The 23377-nt window shown below is 30.0% G+C and overlaps 1 protein-coding gene across 2 annotated transcripts in view; it reads right to left on the reverse strand.

Annotated features, from left to right (window-relative positions):
• The window catches only part of LOC129980496 (natural resistance-associated macrophage protein 2-like), a 60866-nt gene extending 42892 nt beyond the window's left edge, over positions 1-17974 (reverse strand). The window contains exons 1-2 of one of the 2 annotated variants that reach the window (XM_056090826.1): positions 17749-17974; positions 3625-3684 (exon numbers count right to left, since the gene is read on the reverse strand). In XM_056090826.1, coding sequence (XP_055946801.1) covers positions 3625-3684; positions 17749-17800 — 112 coding nt within the window. In that variant the 5' untranslated portion in view covers positions 17801-17974. Of the gene's footprint in view, positions 1-3624; positions 3685-12154; positions 12290-17748 lie in introns of those variants that run through there. The other variant, XM_056090828.1, reaches the window with a different exon arrangement.
• Between the last annotated feature and the right edge of the window lie 5403 nt (positions 17975-23377).

Consider the following 23377-nt stretch of genomic DNA (forward strand, 5'->3'; position numbering starts at 1 on the left):
AAGCATTTAAAAAAGGATTTTCAAACACTCATTGTTACTCTTTGGAGCAATCATGTGAACCTTACAAAATTAAATAAAGACGTATAGCCAGATGGCTACACGATGCACTGTAGGGTTAAAGATAGTCATATCACTGACTCTCCGATCTGCCCGAAGGCACACGGATAAAGAAAACTGAATGACCGGACCGTCGCAACAGCAACATTGGCTGAATCCGAGGTTGAGTCCTAAGGGCCATCACCGGCCGCGGTACAACCCTTCCCTAAGGAAGTACGTCCCGACATTGATGGGAGGAGTAAGACCCCCACCTTTTCGTGTACCCACCAGGGTGACGAGAAGCAACCACCGTGCCGGAAGCATCTCATCCTCATTTCGAGGTGCCCACCCCCGAGGGAAGAATTAAAATGAAGATAAACTTTATTCTTTCGATGATGATTTAAAAGCAATATTTGGACAATAAATCTAATGTTATAACTCAATTACTAAAAGCATCAGCAATGAATTATTTGAAAAAGTAAGAAGAAGGCTGGCTGGTACAATGATCTAGTTTACTGGCAAATCGATTACTGTTTGGATTTGAAACATATGAACAAACTCGCACAAACAGGACATTTGTAGGCGTGCCTTAAAGTTGACCATTTCTCTGTTTAGATTTAATGCTTCTAAATAAAAAAGTGTTTTGAGATATGATTAATCATTTATTTTAACCATGTAGAAGAAAGAAAAACCATCAGTTTTCACAAAAATGCTAAGAAAGCAAAATGCTTAACTTTTTGATCATAATATCAACCATTATGACTACGAGTTAAATATGCGATATTCAAAGTAATTTCCGGTTAGATATTAAATGAATGAATATCTTGCTTAAATTAATAGGTTTACGGACAGTAACATGTTTAGAGCGCTGTACAAATATAAGCAATTTATTGAAAGCTCATATTTTTAATCTAACCCCTTGTAATTCAATTTAGTTCTAAAAATTATGCAATAAAGTACCATTTAATTTGGACTAACAATAATTGGATAGCGTATATCAAAATGTTTCGATATTGTACAGAATTTGGGCAAGTTTAAATATTCCACGGAAACTTTTAATTGCATGACAAATATAGTTCGCCGCAAGAGGTCGTTATAGTCGCCGTTAGATCTTTAGGTCATTAAAAATAAAAGATAAGAATAGCTTGTCAATTGCACTATTGGTCATTAAAAGTTCCTGACGAATATAGCTTGTAACTTCGTAATAGATCATTAAAAGTTCATGACAAATTTAGTTCATTATTGTAAAGGAAGGAGTTCAGAAAAGAGATACGATATGGCATTTAAATTTGTGAGCTACGTTATCATGAAACTGCTTTCTACGAATTTTAAGCGAAGAGTTATTTAAAAGCATTAAAGTTTAAAAGAATTTTAATGTGGGATAATGTACTTTACAAATTTGAATTTCATAACGTTCGTTCCATTAGTGGGGGATTTAAGTACTTTGTAGCCTTTAGCGATGCACATTATAAGGCTCATATTTTAATAAGATGTTCAATTTAATTTCACATTTCAGTACATTTTTAACATATTAATGATTTCTTTTTGATTAATATTTTTTATTAATCAACATTCCTTTTGTTTTATATCAATCAATCAATTGTATATGATATCAATCTGTCCGGCTCCATATATGTACATAGCATTATTAAAAAAAAATTAGTTTTATAAATATTCTAAGTGAATGTAATAAATTATAAAGGAATTTGACCTATTTAGCTTGATAAAGTATTAATACTATTCATAGAATTTATATATATTTTATATACATGTAAAACTAGAAAAATAAAGCTTTTTAAACTATCCGCTTGCGTCTCCTTCTCAATCTAATGTCTCTAGGCAGCTGCCTAGTCTGCCTTGTTGGAAATCCGCCTTTATATTTCATTTTGTTTCATAATCGCGAATTTGAAAGACATAGCATACAAATCTGCGAATGTTTTGAATCATGCAGTATATGTTAAGTAGAATTTTTCTTCTTGGCTCGCCGTACAACTAAATCTTGTCCATTTTTTTCTCTTTACGATTCGTGACATTCAATCGTGATGTTTGAGAAGATCCGGAACATAAAAGAAAATTCAAATGTAACTTTTCTATCAATTTTATTATATACAATGAAATCTCTCTTGATGTCGGTCATTTTATTTGCTTGGAAAATGTCTACAAAAATTTAATCATGCTGGAATTTCAAATCACTTTTTATATTGATTCATTCAACGCTGCTCAAACAGTTACCGCGGACAAATAATGTAACAGAAAAAAAAATCCTGTAAAATATTTCCTAAAACATAAAGCTTTAAATAAATAAAAAAAAGGTAGTCAGAATCCATTGTACACAAACATTATATAAGTTCTTTTAAAGAGATATTTTAGAGTATCTTACCACATAAGCATTGCTTTGTAATCTTTTTAATCAAAAATATTGTACTTAGAGGTTACTTTGAGATCAAGGTGTTGTGAGCGAAACATAGAGTGAACAAAAACTCCGTAATAACTTTGAAAATTCATACAAAAAAAAGAGATATGAATCGGATACAATGAAGGAACAGTTATGAATCATATTTTTACTATTATGCATATTATGATGCCATTATTACCACCTTATTTTCGATATTTTTTGTTTCATATATAACTCATTTTTAACTTAAAAGACGTTTATTAATTATTTTGGGTAGTTTTATGTTAGTAACTTTATAAAAATGTGAATATGTTTACTTATTTTTTTATGACCATGTGGCGTTCCTGTTTGTGCTCGATATTATTTAACCAGATGATTGATGTTCATAAAAAATGCAGTTAATTAATAATTAACTGAGCGTAAAATATAACAGGCAGAAACATAATTAAGTGCCATACATGAAACATGACATACTATTTGACAAAGAGCTAATGTTATTCTTATATTTCGTAAACCAAAGTTTTTGCATTTTTTTTAAAGAAATTTATTTGACCACAGTCATATGACACTTTTTAAAAATAAAACATGTCTGTCGTTTCCATCAGCTGAGCGAACGGTCCTAGACAATTGCTTAGGTCTTTTAGCTTGCAATATATATATATATATATATATATAATATAATATAAAATTATACATAGCCTGCAATATATATATATATTATATAAAATTATACATTCGAAAATATTCTATTTCCTGATTCAATTACCACTTTTTATTCCTCATATTTAATAGCAATTCATCTAGGGGAATATTTTTAGATTTGAGATAATGATTTTACGGTTGTAAAGGCAAAGATTTTGCAACTTATTATTAAATTATCTTTGCTTGCAACCTGAGCGTTATTTTATTGCAATCGATTTTCCTGAGTCCCTCGGAAGGGGAGTTGGATGAGGCCCGAGTGCGTAGATGAGCTCAAAATAGACGAATTAAGTACCTGATCCTCGTTCCCATTGAAGGTTAGAGAGGGAAAAGTGTGTGCCTGGGCCGATAATGTCTATTTTCTAACTGAAAACCAACCAACATGACTATCAGAACAATACACCGAATGCTTTAGTGTTGGACCTTGTTAATATTTTAAATATCCTTTTTTGAATTGAGAATGAAAAATATCGATGTGAAAACAATTTTCTTACCTGCAATTGACTGATCTTCTTTTAGCTCCGTGCAGTACTTCATCCTTATCTCATTTCCGTCTATGGAATAAATAGAAAATAAGTTACAGATGTGAATTGTACTTGTAAAATAGATAATAGATTTAAAGGGATTTTTAAATATTCCTGCTTTATCTTATTTTTAAATTATTAATTCTGTTAAACATTTTTATGCTCATAATATCATGCACTTTACTTTCCGATGGCCCGTCCCTTATCTTCTTGCGTACAGCCGACCACCCCGCCACCACTGAACGTAGCAGTATCGACAGGATTTGTTGTGGCCGACTGCTATCTTGAGCATTGTCCATCCTTGCATTGACCGATTTGTCAAACTGACATTCTCCTCAAGGTAATTGGCCACAAAGTGGTCAATTACTGTCCTTCCTTATCCACAAACTCTCAACGATATAACGTCCCGTTCCATTCGCGAATATTACTTTTAAATATTAGAGAACCAATAGAACCAATTATTTCAGAAATTTCTTGAATAGTAGAAGTTAGTTTCTGAGAAAACAAAGAAAACTATTTTCCCACTAATTACACTACTCATTGGTAAAATATATTTTAGAGTAAGCCTCGTATGGATGACTAATATATCTTGATCCCAGTAGGAGCTTTATGTGCACTTATTAATTAACTATTAATTGTTAAAATTCCTTAATTGTTAAATGATTTATAGTCTTAATTGTTAAATGATTTATAGGATTTCTGCATATAAAAAACTAAATATGTATCTATAAAAATGTAGTTAAATAGCTATTTAGAATCCAAAATAACTATTGATTTTTAACAACAAAATGAAAATAACAGAAATCAATAATTTGCTTTATTAATTATACTGTTTCCTGGTTTCCGTGATGATCAGGAATACTGTATGTCTAAGTCAGCCAGTCAAAAACACTATTGTAAAAAAATTTCAAATACTTCTAGAATGTAATAGATACTGAGCGCTTATCCATATTTTACTTTTGTTTATTATAAGAAACTCGATTGGATAGACTAACTCACTAGGAAGCTCAATAAATTTCCTTCGATATTTTTTGAACGAGAATGCATTAGTTGATAAATCAACAATTAATTTTTACTATCACCGATCCTGTTTTTCTTAACATGGGACATTTGACAAACTTTGAATATAAATTTTTGACGTTCCTTCAGAGCTCTTTAGCGTTTTATAATTTTGTGGTCACTAGTTCTTCAGTCTTTTATGTTGAAAGTTTCAACCATATTGACCTTGAACTTCACATTTTATATTAGTGCAACATATGTTGTTTCTTATACCCCTTGGAGTGAACACCAATTCAAGCCAAGACCAAGAGATCGAATCGCATAATAAGGTTGTAAACTGGCTCCCCCTCATTCACCAGCTGCCACACAGAGGCGCCAAAACAGTCAATGATACGAGGAAGAGAAGCGTCGGCCGAGCAGTGGCAAGGAGTATACACCTTTTGGCCTCTGATAAAGAAAAGGATTTTTACATGGCCAGACCTTAGCATAGATAAGAGCATCTGAACTACTCCTTAGACTGATGCCATCCAGAGACAAGCCTGGACACCAACCGGCATATCAGTCAGGCTCTGGGGGAATTCTCCATTTCGTTTTAGTTCTTAGTTTAAACAAGACGTAGATCTCTGAGGCCTGCAATTTAGAAGAGGTGGGATTGGGGCTTAGGCTTCCTTCCTTGGCCAGAGCGTCTGCAACTTCATTTCCGTGGATGCCTACATGAGAAGACTATATGCTCACTGACCCGGTCTTTGTAAGTGTAATTAATTTGGAGATAATGTCTTAGCCCAACTTATCATGAATGTGTGGCCAGTCCTTTAACTATTGTATTAGGCTCTAGCTGTCTGTGAGGATCCAAATTTGGGAATTATCAGTCTCCAAGGCGAGGTCCGAAGCTTTGTTAATAGCAAGAAGTTCAGATCGGAAAACTGAGCTATGGTCTGGATTTCTAAAATAATGCCTCGATTCCCCTCTATTTGATTTTGAAAAATATGCCCCTTACAGTTCTCTCAGATTCCATTTTGCTTCCGTCAGTGTAGATTTTCAAGGCTTGATCGGGGATATCACTAATGATTTCGAGCATCAACTGGCCCAACAACTCTGAATGTTCTCTTTGTTTTGTAAGATTAATTCCCAAGTCTTCGTTAAAAACAGTATTATCAAACAAAGTAGTTGGTGCCATTTGAGTAAAAGGAGTACATGGCTTAACATCCATATTCGTCAAACCTTGTCTCCACATCAAACCAAGATGAGCGTCTTTTTTTCAGCCTGTGATTTCTCCTCCAGTTCAGTGAGGAATTTGAAGTCTTGTTATGAGGCGCAAAACTTTTAAGCTTGACCAAGTACTTACGAAATTTGCTTCTCTTCGCTGAGATAATGGTTGAAGATTGGCTTCGTATAACAGAATTTCATTTGGGCAGCAGTGTCTGAAGTCAGTGACGGTTCTGGCTGCAATTAGCTGTATTCTCTAGTTTGTTTTAGGTTAGATGGTGCAGCTACTTGATACATCTGATATCCGTACTCAAGAATAGGTCGATTAAGAGTGGTGTAAATGATTTGAAGAGTTTTATCATCCGCACCCCAATCCCTGCCGGAGATATATTTTAAAATCTGAAGTATCTTTCTACACTTTTCAGCAAGTCAATTGATGTGTTTGCTGCAATTTATTTCTGTATTCAGTGTAACCCCAAGTAGTAGGTACCTTAGGAGTCTCAAGAATTTATCCCTTCAGAAAAAGTTTTGGTTGAAAATTGAACAATTGTCTATTAACTGTGAAGAGACAGCTTAAAAATTTAGTGGTGTTGAAATTTAATGTGCAACATATTTTTTAATAATGCAAATTCGATCGTTCCTTTTTTAAAAATGTAATCTTTTTCGACTCTATGGTGATGAATAATTGCTGGCAACTATGAATAAGTCTAGGTAAGAAATATGTTAGATTATTCCGATTTTTCCAATTGATATCAATATTGACATCAATCTAATTAAAGCATGACTTTTAATTTGAGCTTCATACCCTTTTGATAAAAAATGAAATTTTTTAAACTGAAAACCTAATTTTCTCCAGGTTGTTTCGAAGAAATCAGCATGCTTTATTTGGATCTTTTATCGCATTTTCTTCATTTTGGATAAAAAAGAAAAATTAGACAGTTCATTCCCTTTATGAATTCGAAAAGCGCTTGCATTAAATTGCCTCATACAAAATACTTTCTGAATAGGAATTTATTGAAACTGTAATTTCTAAACTAAACATAGAAACTAGTTGAACTTAAGAGAACTGTTGTCCAGCTAGCTCAACTATTTTCCGAAAGAACTTACATTAATCATTGACTTACAAGCATTCTGTTGAAAGGGTGGTTTTCAATAATCAATTTAGAGAATAATCACTAATCTAATTAAGAGAATTTTTGTCTCTAAGAGTTCCGCTACTTCTGAAAAATTAATTAGAACGGAAAGCCGGATTTTCGAAGAATATTTACATCTGAAATAGATGATCCAATTATAGTACCATAATGATTTATAAAATTTAATTTTCACCAATTTTTATTGTGAATAATGACCATATAGGTGCTCTTTGAAGTCATGAAATAGGAATACGATTAAGATTATATTAAAATTGAGATTTAGAATAAGAATTTTTCCCTATTAATCTATGAATATGAAGAAATTCTTCTAAGCCCTTTTCGAGGAAATTTATTTTTAACTGAATTTTTCAAAATGTAAAACAGAAATCTACCTGGAATATTTTTTATCAGATGTTCTACTTCGATTTAATATTACTTTAACGGAATTCAAAAAATTTCAATAAAATGTTTTAAAAAAGCTTAAAAATAGTTATAATTTTTTAAAAATTTATTTCTATCCTATTCAAGATATCTCGATATTTGTCAGCTCAATTTATAGATGCCTTTAATGCAGTTAATCTTTTATCGAAACGTTTTTTTCTGGAATAATTACTTTTTATTTAAAAGCGAAAAACCAAGATTTCAATTTTCTCTTCTTACTTTCTTATACTTAACGATAAGAATTTGTTGATTAATTGGATGACCAATACAACAGCTTAAAGCAGGAAAAAGGCTATCATTGTTTTTGCCATGCAAAAGTACAATTTGACTGAAAAAAAAACGACTAATTGAAAATTACGGGGATTAGAATTAGGATAGTCAAGTCAACCTTCTAACTCTCCGACCCGCCCTAAGGCACACGGATTTAAACCATAAAACTGAATGACCGGACCGCCGCAACAGCAATTGGCGGGAACTGTGGTTGAGTCCTAAGGGCCGTCACCGGCCACGGTACAACCGTCCCCGAAGGAAGTACGTCCCGTCATTGATGGGGGGAGCCAGATCCCCACCTATTAGTGTACCCTACAGGGTGGCGAGATCCAACCACCATGCCGGAAGCATCTCATCCTCATTTCGAGGTGCCCCCCCGAGGGAATTAGGATAGATGGAATGATTAATAATATGAGAATATATAGTCCAACGAACTCAAACATCTAGTTTTAATTTCATATTTTGGTTGTTGTTGCAGGGCAATACCTTAAACCTCACATTGAAACAAAATATAGAACTCAAGGAATGCAACTGTCTTTAAGTATGCTTAAAGGAACATGACAAGGATTCAGAAGAAAAAAAAAGTCTGTTATGCTATATATCTGGTAAACAATCAAGGAAATATATTTCTGAATATACACACTTAAAATTTACACTCTTAATTTGTCTGATCTATTTCTGTAAATTGAAATTTTTGCTAAGATATTTTTAAAAACATTTATATTACACTAAAATTACAAGGAGGAGAAAGCTCTAAGTCCCTTAAAATACAAATTAACTGCTAATTAATTCCATTTTAATTTTTTTATAAAAGTTAAATTTCGTTTTCTTAGTACTAAAGATTATTTTGCATCGATTGTCCTTGCTGGTCGTCATATTAATGAGATAATTTAACGTTTTATTTCTGTTTGCAGAAAAACATCTGCTTGAAAAGTAAACACCTGCTTCTAACTTTGTTTAATTAAATTGAAAATTGGCTCAATTTTCCTTTTTCCTTATAGTGAGATTCTTTTTATCGCGTTGTTTGAATGTCTATGATTGCAATAAAATGCCTGATTTTAACAAATATATTTTTTATTTTGAAAATATTATTAGCAATATTTTTCTTAAAAATTGCATGAAAAAACAATTATAAGCAATCAATGTTTCTGCTTTGGAATTTGTAATAAATTTTTTCTAAGCGCTATACCGCCAAAGGCATCCATTTGTCTTTTCCAAAAAAAAAAAAAAAAAAAAAAAAAAGTAAAGATATGCTAATATCAATTCATTCCTTCATCCTCTTTTTAATTTCGTGTTTTCTAATGTGCAGATGTTAGTGCGCAAATTGATTCAATAATTAATTTTATAATTTATTGCCGTAAGCATATAAAATTTATTCCTTCATAAAGAAATTTCTTGTAAAAATCCACAAAACAATTGACGCATAAGCTTCTATATTCATTCTTGCTACCTTATTTAATTAATTTCATACAAAATTTATCATTTTGATGATGTAATTGAATTTTGCTGTAAGACATAAGAACATCTGTTATGAAAATAAATAAAATATCTATGAAAAAATGTATTTCAAACGCAGAGATGATATATTAAAATATTATCAATAAAGTCTTTGTAGTAACAAATAATTTATTTAAGATCAAACTGATTTTTTTACGCCAGTCCTGATTTTGATGAGTGTGTCAAACTGAAGCAAGTAAGAGAATATAGATAGATAAAGATTAGTGTTAAAATTCAAAATTTTAACACTAAATTTAATATTATCACTAGACTAATGATTCTAGTTTGAGTATAGTTATTTTTTTCTTTGAATTATCAGATGTAGTATCTGCATATCTATATGTTTCTTGAAACTCGAGCAACAGTAACTTGTATAATAAATAGCAATTACTAGTCAAATTCATAATATGTGTCTGTCGGAGTGCAGTAATTAAAAATGTATAAAAGCTTCATTGGTCATGATTGAAAGATAAATAAAATTCAATTCTCATTCACTTCATTTATGCTTGAAATAATTGAATGTAAAATGGGAAATTGATTGTAATGCAACAGGTTCGTTCTGCTCTTTAATATGCATTGCTCATAAATCTTATTTTTTAACAATATATTAATACTCCTTATTTACTAAATATATAATTTCAAGGTATAATTAAATGCTATAAATTTAAAAAGTTTTATTTACTAATTGTAATGAACGATGAATTTGTGGTGAATAGCATATAAGCCAGTTAACATCTACGCTGCACGGGCAATTGCTTTTGCATAATGGTTGTGTTGCTGGACTGCGAACCACAAGGTCCCAGGTTCTATCCTCGCTCATCACAATCCCTAAATTGGTGACCTCGGACGATGAACCTTCGACCTTCGTACAGCTGTTGTGGCGCCATCTACCCGCAACCAAAGTCGTCAGACTCACTTGACGCTGCAAAACCAAAAGTCGTCCGACTCACTTGATGCAGCAACCACTCACCCACACACACTCACTACTCAACTGGGTACAAGCGCATTAGACACAACAGCTAATAATACATCACCACTCAACAGCCCTATCGTTCGTCTCACCTCCGACTCACTGGAGGGAGAGTCTGTGGTGAATAACATATAAGCCAGTTAACAACTACGCTGCACGGGAAATTGCTTTTGCATAATGGTTATGTTACTGTACTGCGAACCACAAGTCCCAGGTTCTATTCCTTCGCACATCACAAATCGCTACAAATTAATTTTGAATCTGAAAATGCTTTTATGGTGATACATATGTTATGTTTTTTGATTTTCACTTATGTGAAATAAAATTTAAAAAGTATTAACTCATGAGAGAACCCATGATTTTAAAGAGAGAATAATCTTTTGATTTAAAAATAAACAATAGTACATCCAACTGTCCAATGAAGTAAGAAATCAAAATTAAACCAGCTTCCAGGCTACTTTCCAATTGAAAAATTGTTATTAAATGAAAAACATCTAGGATTTTGTTTAAAAAAGAAGCAATAATAAATAGATGTCTCAAAACACGTAAACAGATCTCCATGTTCATTTAAATAAAAAAATATCAAAAATACAATAAACGCAATAACCATATTTTTTAAATAAGATAAAAATATATGATTATAATGCATAACAGTTTATGAATTATAATCATAATCTCTAAGCAAATACGAAAATGAATAGAATGCTATATTTGTTACTAAATGTCAGTAAAAGAGTCTTCTTAAAAATTATTGCTTCATCAAACAAAACAGAAAAATAAAGGAGTTGCAAAGATTATTAAATATAGAGTTTTATTATTAAAAATTTATATACTTTTAGAATTTATTCTAAATAAAATTATTCTTCACATACAAAGAATTTCTTTCAAAACCATAGGTGAGACAGGATTAAACAATTAAAATGAAGAAATTTGTAGCTATTACCACAAACAAATTCATTAAAATTTTTTTATAAAATCCATCAAAAATTTTCAATTATTTTGATTACATTTTGAAACAATAATTCAATTATTGTATGTTAAATGAAAGTTTTAATATAATTTCTTAACTTCAAATTTTTCTATTATGCCAAAAGTTAAGTTAAATGTGATTTGAGTGTGAAATTTAGGACAAATGAATAAATTTTTCATCTGCAAGACCTTGACTCTAATTTCTAAAAATTCTTCAATTGAATATATTACTCATTATGAGATTTATATTTATTTCTAAAAAATATTATTCAATTATCTAATACAGAGTTTTTTAATTCGTAGTAGATATACTGTTATATAATGAAGTCTTACATCACTTTCGTTTATACAAATTTTAAACAAAAATTTAAAAGAATGTAAATTTTTAGCATTTTGTTTTAATCAGTATTATTTAATAGTTCAATATTTTTTTTTTGGTTCCACTTAAATTAAAGTATGACAGTGACCGCCCTGACCCAAATGCTAGTGATCATTATTGAAAGAGAAAAGAGTATAGATTAGAAAACCGCGTGGCAAATAATGATTATAATAAAGTATAATAACAAATTCTTCATAAATAATTTAATCAAATAAATAAATATAAGGCACAGTAGCAACTTTAAATCATTTTGAAATAAACAAAGATAAAATCAAATACATTGAAATTGGTTACAATGAAGTAACTTTTTCGTCATATGTATTCTCACTGGCAAATCTTGATATTGTCTGTTATGTATTATTACCCACTTTTTACTAAAATGTACAGTAAACTAAAACATTTTAGTAATGAAAATGTTTCACTTTCGAAAAAAAAATAATAGAATATTAAATTTAAAATGTCTCATACTTTGATAGTAAAATTTCATTTAGGATGCAATTATTCTTAAACAATAAATACTCATATAATGACGCATATATCTAATTTATGTGGTAAAATATTAAAAGAGTTTAAAACCCCCTGATCTAATACATTCGCATAAGTTTGACGTAAAATAATGTTTGCAATAACACTCACTTCAGACTTTTGATTTAGAATTATTAGCCGGTGCTCTATTCCATGCGTCTTCCATTCCTTACTGCACAGAGCGAAATGTTATGTGGTAGAAAAGTACCGGATTGAAAGAGTATCACATAACAATAATAAAAAATGAAACGAACAGCTGAAAAAACTTTGGAGAGAACAGGCGATTGTCAATCGGGTCGTCAACGAGTATAATACTCTAGGAAAGCACTAAAGACATTAAATTATATTAGCAGGTGGAGTTTACTCACATAAGAGAATTTCTGAAAAAAAAAAATAAGATCAGAATTTTGTTGCTTGGATGTTTTGTTGTTAAATCTTATTATATAAGCTCCTAAAATGCCTAATAGAGCTTGCAACATCTTGAATTTGCTGACTCAGTTTTATTGATATGAGCATTCAATCATTTCCATTTTATTTGCTATTCAAAAATATGGATTTACCAAACGATATTGGTCGGGTTTTTTTTTCTAAATAAATATTAATAAAAAGATTTTATTGAAAGATTTAAAAACTGTTTGCGAGAAAATAATAGTTGATTATAAAAATTATACAAGGTATCCATATTGTTGTCTAATTTCTAAACAGTTAGAGGTATGCATAGACTGCTAATTGGAAAAATACTTTAAATGAAGTAAAGAATTGTATTTTATACTGTTTGAGTCGATTATTGTATGTTGAAAAAATTACGAAGTTTAAATTTTTGTACATCCCGCAACCCTATTTGTCATATTTAGAAAAATATTCTACAGAAATAAAAAATCATCTTTTGCGAGCAAAACCGACAAAATTATAAAACTTCGAATTTCTTTATTTTGGGCGAAAAATTTTAGGAAGTGAAACCCAGATAAAAGATTTTAATAAAAGATCGCATATCAGGTTTAATTTCTGCATTTTTTGAATCATCGCATTTACAGTCGTGCAAATGTACAACCGACAAATGGCAACACTTTGACGAATTTAGTTCAAAATCTGTTACAATTTAAATGGCTAAAATTGTACGCCGATTTTTTCCATCTTGTTATTCACATTTTGTGGTCTTTGCATGTTTCATGCAAAATTTGATAGAAATCAACAAATTTGGAGCAGACATTCCATATCAAATTTCATGTGTCTGACTCGAAGCTCTTTTAAATAAGTGTTTCTTAAACAGACAGACAGATCTAATTCCAAAAATGAGTTTTTCGGATTCATTAGGCTTGTATAGTGGTTTCATCTATTTCGATTTTTTTTTAACAATTTCAGTATTTTCTTTCAGCATATTTCGTGTTCAAGGAAGATATTGAATTTGTCTAATTTTAGTTAAATAAATATTTAATTGTGGTATCTGATAGTTATGCGAAGTAATTATATTTAGAGACGATCACGAAAAAATGTTAATTTTAAGGGGGCTCTGTTTACTTTTTGATGTTCGTGAAATTTAATCTCCCCTATGGATTTTTTTATTCATCTATACTACTATTATAAATGTGAAAGTTTGGATGGATGGATGTTTGTTAGTCAATCACGCCAGAACGGCTGAACAGAATTGGATGAAATTTAGCTGAGAGACAGATTATAGTCTGGAATAGGACACATGCTACTATTTATTCCGTTTAATTGAGTGGTTAATTGTTTATTAATTAAAAACTAACTTTCCAGCGAAAAATCGCCAAATGAGTAAAGCTTCAGGGTTTTTTCCCCCACGCCAATGAGATTAAACTTAACATGATTTTGACCATTATTTCAAACGATTCTGTTTATTTTCTTAGTGTTCGATACATTTAAAATTAAACATTATTAATTAATCGATCTTTCGGATTCATTCTGAAGTACTTTTGAATTAGAATAAAGGAAATTAAAAATTTATAATCTATATTGCGTTATTCCAACTGGCATAGAAAATTCATACATTTGTGTTGCCCCAATTGGCGTTGAAAATTCACGCATGCGCAGGAGTAACAAAGATTGATGCTATAAATTCCAATCTATTACCACGCGTACCAATTCGCGGGTAAAAGCTAGTAATACATATAGTCACATATCATATAAACACATTTTACTTTTCTCAGAGTCCCCCCCCCCCCAAAAAAAAGAACGACATTCAAAGTAACTATTCACTCTATGTCTCACAGCAGGCACTACATCAATAATACCAAAATTAGATCAAGGTTTACACTACAACAACTCACAATGGAGCCTTGAAACAGAAATTGCTATAAAATTCTCATAGATCAGTTATTTCTAACAAATTTTCACCTTCACATATTGACATGAAAGACTGAAACATTTGGTGATGTTTAATTATTATTTGTGTTAAGCTGAATGTTTACATTCAATCATTTCGATTTTAATATGTTTAAAGTATACCAAATAATCTTTATCAAAGCAATTTTTTATCATTAAAGGAAATTAAAGGGTGTGTGTGGTGTGTCTGGTATTTTGGAAGCCTTTGCTTCTCAAGAAGCATCTGTTATGGGTGGGAGATGCTTTTTAATTAATCTAGGCTTTCCTTAATGAGGATAATCACTATTTTTAGTAATTTTGTTATCGAATTAATTGGTGTAAAACGGGTCATTTCTTAAGATTTCATTTTCGAAATCTTTTAAATTAAAGTAATAATTTAATAAAACAAAAACAAAATTAGTCAGATTTTGTACACTTACTTGCTGTATTAAAATATCGCTGCTTGAACATATTAGCGGTTTTAAAAGTTTTTTTGCTGACCTTTTTTTAACCATCGAAATTATTCAAATAATTGGAGTTCTTTTGCAATTTTTACCTTACTTTCAAAAAGTAAGAGACGATATTTTTTAACCTTAATATTTTCTTAATACCTTAAATATTTTCTTCACCGTAAATATTTCTATATGATTTTCCGATTAAATATTATATCTGCATATATTATTTAATATTATTTTGTTTGCAGAATGTTTGTAAAGAGTTAATCAGTAGCTAAAAATATTTTATAAAATTTTATTCGCAGCTTCAAAAACATTCAACTATTCCGATATTGAGCTTATTCCATTGGTGGTATCAGGCTAAGCAAATCTTTTTTAACTAAGAAAGGGACTGAAAGTCTTTTAAAATACATAGTCCCCGATATCTATGAAAGTAATTACTACCAACAAGATTTCCCCAAAAATAAGATTCACGGAAGCAGAGAGGAATTCCAGAATTAATCGTTTTGTTAATCCTTTAATGCTTACAACTGAGATAAATTTACTACAGGATGTTCTTTATTACAGCTCTTTATAAACTTACAACAGTATTTTCTTACAAAAGTAAAAGGCTATTTCTTCAGGTATAAAATACTTACTGCCATGAACCAAGAAGGAGATTATTAAAAAAATTCTTTTGAATAATTGGTGGCTCATGTTGCATTAACGTGCTTATGAATTCAGCAGATGCATCATAACATTTAGAATAAACTCTATATCACTATATGGTATAATACAAATAGGGAATTTTTGATATAACACAACATTTGATTTAAAATCAATATTAGAAACATCCATGATACTTATAAGAAAATGCATTTAAAAGGCAAAATAAATAAATAAATAAATAAAAATAAAACCCGCGTACCAGTTCTGCCGAACTAAAAAAAAGCCAAATATCATTTTTAATATGGGAAAATTATTGGTAAGAAATGATAACTAATATTTTTTACATACGTATTTATGTGTTTAATTTTAATATTTTATACATACGAACCGAATTCAATTAAAAATTTATCTGTTAAAAATTTTATAATTAAAAAAGTTTTTGCTTACTAAAAGCATGCTGTTTCATTAAATATTATTAACCATGCAAAATGTTTATATTTACGTTATATGTCTTTACTCTTAACATGCAATATAATTCACAGTTTTTTTTAAATGTGTCCAGTGTGAAAGTTATTGATACACTGTTTGTATCATCATTCGTTATTTCTTCTATATCATGAGAAAAAACATTTTTATAAGTTTAAAAATATGAAACACTGAATTAATAATTAGCCCAAAATTACATCAGTTTAAATTAACTTATTGTTTTTTTTTCCTTATTATATCCCCTTTCGAATCACTTAAGATTTGTTTAATAGTTATTTACATAATTTCTGTTTTAAATAAGAAAAATTTCACAGCAAAAAATTCTAATAAATCAGATAATGAATTAATTTTTTTAATTAAATAGTTCTAGTTTTAAATTAAAAAAAAATAATATAATTTTTTAGCATTTCTCGCATTTATTTATATAAATTTATATAACGTTCTTCCGAAAAAGAAAAAAAAATATGCAAAGCAGTATGGAAAATAACAAAATTCTAAATTATCTTACAAATGTAATCATTTAAAAATATTAATTAAATAAATTAATATATATTAATTTATAATAAATTAATATATAATTAAATAAATTAATATATAATTAAATAAATTAATATAAATTAATATATATATGAAATATAATTGTTAAAAAACAGTAATAAAATTAGGACGGTTAAATTTATGACAATCCATTAATTGATTTAATGACATATCACTTTTAAATAAATAGATTAATAATCTCTAAGAAACCGTGAATTATTTTATTAGTTTCTATAAGAATTTCGACAACATATATCAAATAATATCTATTTCAAAATTTTTAGACGTAATGAAAATTTGTCTATCCGAAATCTACTGAATCGCAATAAAATTATTTTATTCAACATCTTTTCTGTGCAACCGAGTATTCTCCGTGTGTCGAATAGCATATTTTCAACTTTAATTTAAGATTAAATCTACGTATAAATTGCGTGAAATATACAAACGCTAATTTTTTCATAAACTCTTAATTAAATCAGTAAGATAAAATTATCTTCATGACCGAACATGTCATGAAAAAATATTTAAGTGTTAATAATTAATTTAAGAAATAGTTACTCAAAATTATTTTATTCATAATTAAAGTAATTCTTTAAACTTATGATTTTTTAAAATTTTTTGTTCAGTTTATTTTAAGTAGTTGAATTTTTAATTCTTTCGCATACAATGACGTGTATAATATCTACATCAAATTACTGAATTTTTAATTTTAAATCTGGAATAAATGACAGCTTTATGGAATTTAAAATGCAAATATCGAAAAAGCTCCAATATCTTAATTGTCCCTTATATTATTATAAGAATTAAAATAATAAATGTGTCAAATAGGATGATCTAATGTTTCTTAAATGTTTCGTATAGGATAATGTCTCTAAAATGTCTCACATAGGATGTCTCATTTAATTAGGAAGATAAGTAAATTCATAAGTCACTCGGCTAATGAGGCTTTAAAAATTATTTGTTTATAATCTCTGCCGCGACAAGGTAGGACATAATTAACAAACTAAAAAAAATTAAGATCCTCACAATTTTTAAGTTTTGTTTTAAACTAAATACAATAAATTTCAAACACATAGGTTATTTTAATGTGTGAAAAACATAAAAACAGGAGAAAAAAATCTGAATTAATGAATAATTTAAATCACAATTATGCGAATTAGGGAAATTCCACCAAACATAGCGTAAAAAATAAGAAAAGTGTTTTTTTTTAATCATGCCTTTAGTTTATTTTTAATATAATTCAATTAAATTACTTACCTTCCACTGAGTCACTTAAGGAATATACTCGCTTACTCCTAAAATGCTCCATTCTGTAATTAAAAAATATTGTATGCTTTCTAGTGTTTTCTATTCCTATTGAAAGAAAAAAATATATTCCATAACTCAATGAAGTAGCAGCAGTGCTCTTTCACTCGTCCGCACTGGCCACTTTCCGCCAGTCGAAAGCTGATCCGAAAAATTTCCGCGGATGGTTGTAAAAATATAACAATAAAAATTCTATGTCTTTCGATAAAAAAGCACACACCTCTTATTGCTTAGCTGGGTTTTCTTAGCAATTCAGGGCTAAAGCAGGTACTAACATTTCAGTAGCTGAATCATGGTATTTTATTGATCACATGGAAGATTATTAGTAATAGTAGTAATTAAATTAAGTGACTCGGTAAATCTGGACAGTAAATTTTTCTTCTTGTTAGAGAATATTGCTGGTATTTTATTTATGCATTCCATAATTTTTCTGCTTTGGGAAAATTATGAAGCCCTTTATGATGTGATTTCCATATGACGTGAGATGGAAATTGTGATGTGAAAAATGACGCGAGAAGTTCGACAATTAAGTTGTTGGATAAATCTCTGCTATTTGGGGGGGGGTATAAATAAAAAAAAATGCATTAAAAGTCTTTCTTGATAATATATGTACCATTTTATTTGATGATGATTTGCGATCTGATGGAAACCTTTATTTTCCCATTCTCATAGTTGTTCCAGCCTTGTTAAAAGATGTTTAAAGTACTGTTTGCTGTAATCTGAAAAATTGAAATTTTTAAATTTTTTGTTAATTTTATCTTAAATAACGGAAAAAATGGAAGTCTGAAGGGGCCAAACCAGGTCGAAATGTAAGGAGGGATAAGATATCCCAGTCAAAATCTAGAGACTATCATCAATCGTGGATGGCCTGCTGGAATATGGCTTTGAGCAGAAATTTTTACCATTCTCCCACAGCATCGTAAAATCCTTTTTATTTCTTTCTCCGTGTTTGCACTGCCATCAAACTAATATAATTTAACCGATGTTGATGGCAAATAGATACAAATATTGGCGAAAGCACTGCCTTTAAGAAAATATCTGATTTCAAAGGTTGTGATTAAAAAGCATTTCAGCATCTCTACAGCAGATATTAGAAAATGTCGGAGGCTTTCCGAATTATCCAATCATTCTAACACATTTCGAGGAACAATCTTGCATAATAGGCCATTTAATTTTAGCTTTTTTTCTCATAGTTCTTGCTTTCTAATTTCTTCGATACAAATTATACAAAATAGTAAATTATAATGATCAAAACATTCGTATTGGAGATTTTTATATTTCTCTGTACTTCTATTCATCCTCAGAGTGTGAAAACCCATTTTATTATTATTAAAATTTTTTTTATTAACTTTCTTTTTATTCTATCTGTCTGTTCGATGAAATTTTGTCATCTATTTTAAACTAACTTCCCAATGAGCTAGAAACTTTAAACATAATATGTTATTTTATGATAATGCAGTATTGACTCACTTTCTTGCCTTTCTGTTGGGTGGAAATTTTGCAATCAATAAAACATTTTCCTTGCCGACAGATGGCGTCCTGCTAAGTCGTTAGTTCATTGGTAAGTAGTTTAACCCTTTATTTACCGAATTATTTTAACATCAAGTTTACAAATTTATTTTTGAACCATTGGTTAATTTTTGGTAAGAATAAACGCAGGAAGAAGGAAAAAAATTGTTTTTAATTAATTAAAATAATTTAATTGATTGCGATGTATAAAAAAGACTTTTAATGTTATTTTTTAGATGATATTTACTGCTATTTATTGGAAAAACATTCTTCGTGTTCTTTTAAATACTCTTCGGAAAAATATTCATATTGTGTAGATATTAGTCAGATTGAAACGGTACTATAGCGTACTGATATCTGTATCAAATTTTGAAATAAATACGTCAAAAGTTTGATTGTTTGTGGTTGTATGTAAGTCAACCATCGAACTCTCCGACCCGCCACGAAGGCACACGGATTTAAACCATAAAACTGAATGACCGGACCGCCGCAACAGCAATTGGCGGGAACTGTGGTTGAGTCCTAAGGGCCGTCACCGGCCACGGTACAACCCTCCCCGAAGGAAGTACGTCCCGTCATCGATGGGAGGAGTCAGATCCCCCACCTATTAGTGTACCCACCAGGGTGGCGAGATCCAACCACCATGCCGGAAGCATCTCATCTTCATTTCGAGGTGCCCCCCGAGGGTTTGTGGGTGTATGTAAGCCCGATAACTCAAACGCCATGACTTCGATAAATAAAGTATGTGAAATCATTAGCTAAAGCTGTAATTCTGGGTCAAATTTTGATTTCAAATTATTTGACCCAAAAGACATTCACGATATATATCCGGGTTTCTTCATTATACTACTAAAGCACAAAACGCTCATATATGAGGTTCTGGAATTAAAAGTGTGAGTGCTTATTTTGTTTATGGCCTTAACATACCAATACAAACTTCCACAAATTTGTTAAAGCCCACGAATTTGATGCGGTTTTAATCGGAATATTATCTTTATTAGGGTATGTATAAGAAAGGTTTATAGGGATTACTTCAGCTGATTTGTTTAAAAAAGCTAATACATACATTTACCCGTTGCTGTGATAGTAAAAAATTAGTAAAAAACTATCAAAAGAAGAAAACGTTTATCAAAAGACGAAATATCATACATCCACTTTTAAAAATATAATCGGGAGATAACATAACCCCTTATTCTGGTAATGTTAATGGATTACACTATCTCGTGTACTCTATATTGCAGAAAACATGAGCCTGGTAATGTCTGTATCTGCCATTAATGGGCGACCGTTGTGGTCTTCATATTTGAAATCAGAATTTCCAGCTCTAAATCTCATAAACTAATGGGTCGTAATAGTAATAGTGTTATTCCGTTTTGTTTTTTCTCTTTTTGTAACATGTTGCAAATACTTCATTTGGCTATCCATACGGAACAATGCAAAAAAAAAAAAAAAAAAAAAAAAACGATATTGTCACCAACGAAACGTGCTTTAAAAGAGCTCTGAGAGACTGAAACTGATGTTATGGCTGGCTAATAAATATGCCTGAATGTTTATACAAAAATTACCAGTTAACGTCTGTATGAAAAAAAAACTTATAGAAAACTATAATAGATCTCATTTATGAAAAAGGAACAATATTCTTTTATTACCATTGTTTTTCTGAGTACTGTTTATAACTTCTTGTAAAATTAAGACAAGTAACAAGAATTAAAGTCTTGTATTTTTGGCCCTCATAGTAAATCCCACTTTACGATGATGAATTTTTCCCCCCAATTTACCCTTTCAAGTCAAGGCAGATTTTTGCTCTTTACCTTTTATCTTTGCTACGATCCTCAATTTTAAAAATTGGTGATTATTCCCATGATTTTAAAATGTTCTCTTACAAAAAATGTTTGCATCATTTTTAAGAGTTTCTATTTAACGAAGAAAATCTTTCGATACAAATTATTCATATTCAGTATTTTCATTTTCATCAGAAATGGATGACTTCAAAAAGCTTCCCATTATTAAAAACTAATAAGTTTTTTCTTTGCTGTCTTACAATAAAACATTTTGACATTTTTTTTTTCTGCTGCCATTTCCTTGGTTTGCAATTTTTTTTAATGGTGATATTTCCAACTACCTTTTTTCGAATGTTATCAGATTTAATGAAAAAAAAAAACCTTTTAAATTTAGACATTTTAATTTTGAAAGTGCAGACTTAAATGTCCTCGCATTTACATAATGGGATATCGATGAGATTTTTCTTCACTGATTTTCTAATGTATAAATTTTTTTGAACAATTTAGATTTTCTTCTCCTTTTATAGGCATCTTAATATTATGATACAATTTGTTCTTTAATGTTCTATCTGTTGTCTTTCTGTCTTTGTTCTATCTGTTACTCTGTGATTATAGATATTGGGATTTTTTTATCAATAAGCGGCTGAAATGTTTTATTCAAAACGAATACAAATCAATAGCAAAATGAGTTCCTGTTTGTTCTTAAAAGATGTATATATAAATAATATTTTATACTTTCTGCATATGTTGGTAGCATATTATCGTTATAAGTTCCTAGTTTTTCAAACACTGCGCTCAAGTTTTCTGATAGCGAATGAAGCATTTCTATATGTCATATGCAATACGGAAAGTAAATTAAATAAAATATTCTGATTAAAATTAACACAGTGTACAATATGGGAACGATATAATATTCAATTTTAATGACACATGCACTAATATTACAAAACAGCGTACTAGTATTGTATTGATATCACCAAGAAAGTTTTGGACTTTTTTCAACCGATACTACAATATGCATAAAACTTTATAATTTTTACTATAAATACATTTTACATTATGATACTAAATATTTTTCGATACGATAAATTAAATGAAAGGTTTCAAAGATTTTTTTTTTCATTATTTTCATCACCGACCGTAAAATTTATGAATTATATGTGAAATATATATGAAGAAAATAATAATGTGGTTTTGATAATATCTTAAGCTTAAGCAGGATAAAGTTTCAGGGGATCCTCAGAAATATCAACGTAGGATTTTAGGCTTTGAAAAAAAAATGTTAGCAAAGCATTGGTTAAATATTGAAATTTATGCAGAGTTTTTATTTACAAATGTATTTGTTTAATAAGAATGTACCATAACGCTACAAATTAAGTAATATATTGAATGGTCGATAAATGAGAACAGTTCAAATTTCGATACTCAGCACATGAGTTGGCATGATTTGCTATTAACCCTTTCCTTACGATCGGCGGATATAGACGGTATAAATTGATTTGATTTTCTGTGGACATAGATGCCCTGCACTTTTAGACTTGTATGTACGAGCGCCATCTCTAGCCAGTATTAGCGCAATATCGCTAGATGTTTTTTGCATTTCATTTATATTTTCAATTTGGTGACAGTAATGGTGATCTATATGATGCTGACATGTGTAATACAGAATTGAACACAATTCATAAATTTTAATTTGGAATTTCAGCCCTTTCTTTTTCGATGGCTGCCTTCAATACTTTTGTTTCGGGCTTTACGTTATGAACTTTATTCTTAAGAAAACCAGCTAAGTAGTCTTTCCAAAACTTACTCGCATATTCTCCAATAAAGACCCCGAGTGCTCGTATTTTTATTTCCGGAGTTACACGCATGGAAGGTGTGAGCTTCATAGTATAATTTAAAAAAAATCCTACACTCGTTTATTAATTGCCTAACAATGGAGAACAATAAGGCTAAATATTGAGGTTTGGCGGAAATCTAGCGTTCTAGCTATTAATTACTAGCATACGATTAATATACAAGTAATAGCAAACGGGTATTTTGGACTCCTTTAGTTCCGACTAATTGAATTAAAATTTGACATAGAATTGCAATCGTAGTCGCGAGATTACTTTGAAAATTTTATTGATTTAAGTCATAAAATTTCCAATTATCGCGTTTACATGCATTTAAAAATACAGATCGACAAATGATTAACCCCTTCACGCGTTTGGTTCCAAATTTTTGATACAGATTCACATTGTAGATGACTGGATGTAGTAGCATGATGAAGTGATGACACATTATAAATCATC

The sequence above is a fragment of the Argiope bruennichi genome, chromosome 8, assembly GCF_947563725.1.
Source record: "Argiope bruennichi chromosome 8, qqArgBrue1.1, whole genome shotgun sequence".
Lineage (NCBI taxonomy): Eukaryota > Metazoa > Arthropoda > Arachnida > Araneae > Araneidae > Argiope > Argiope bruennichi.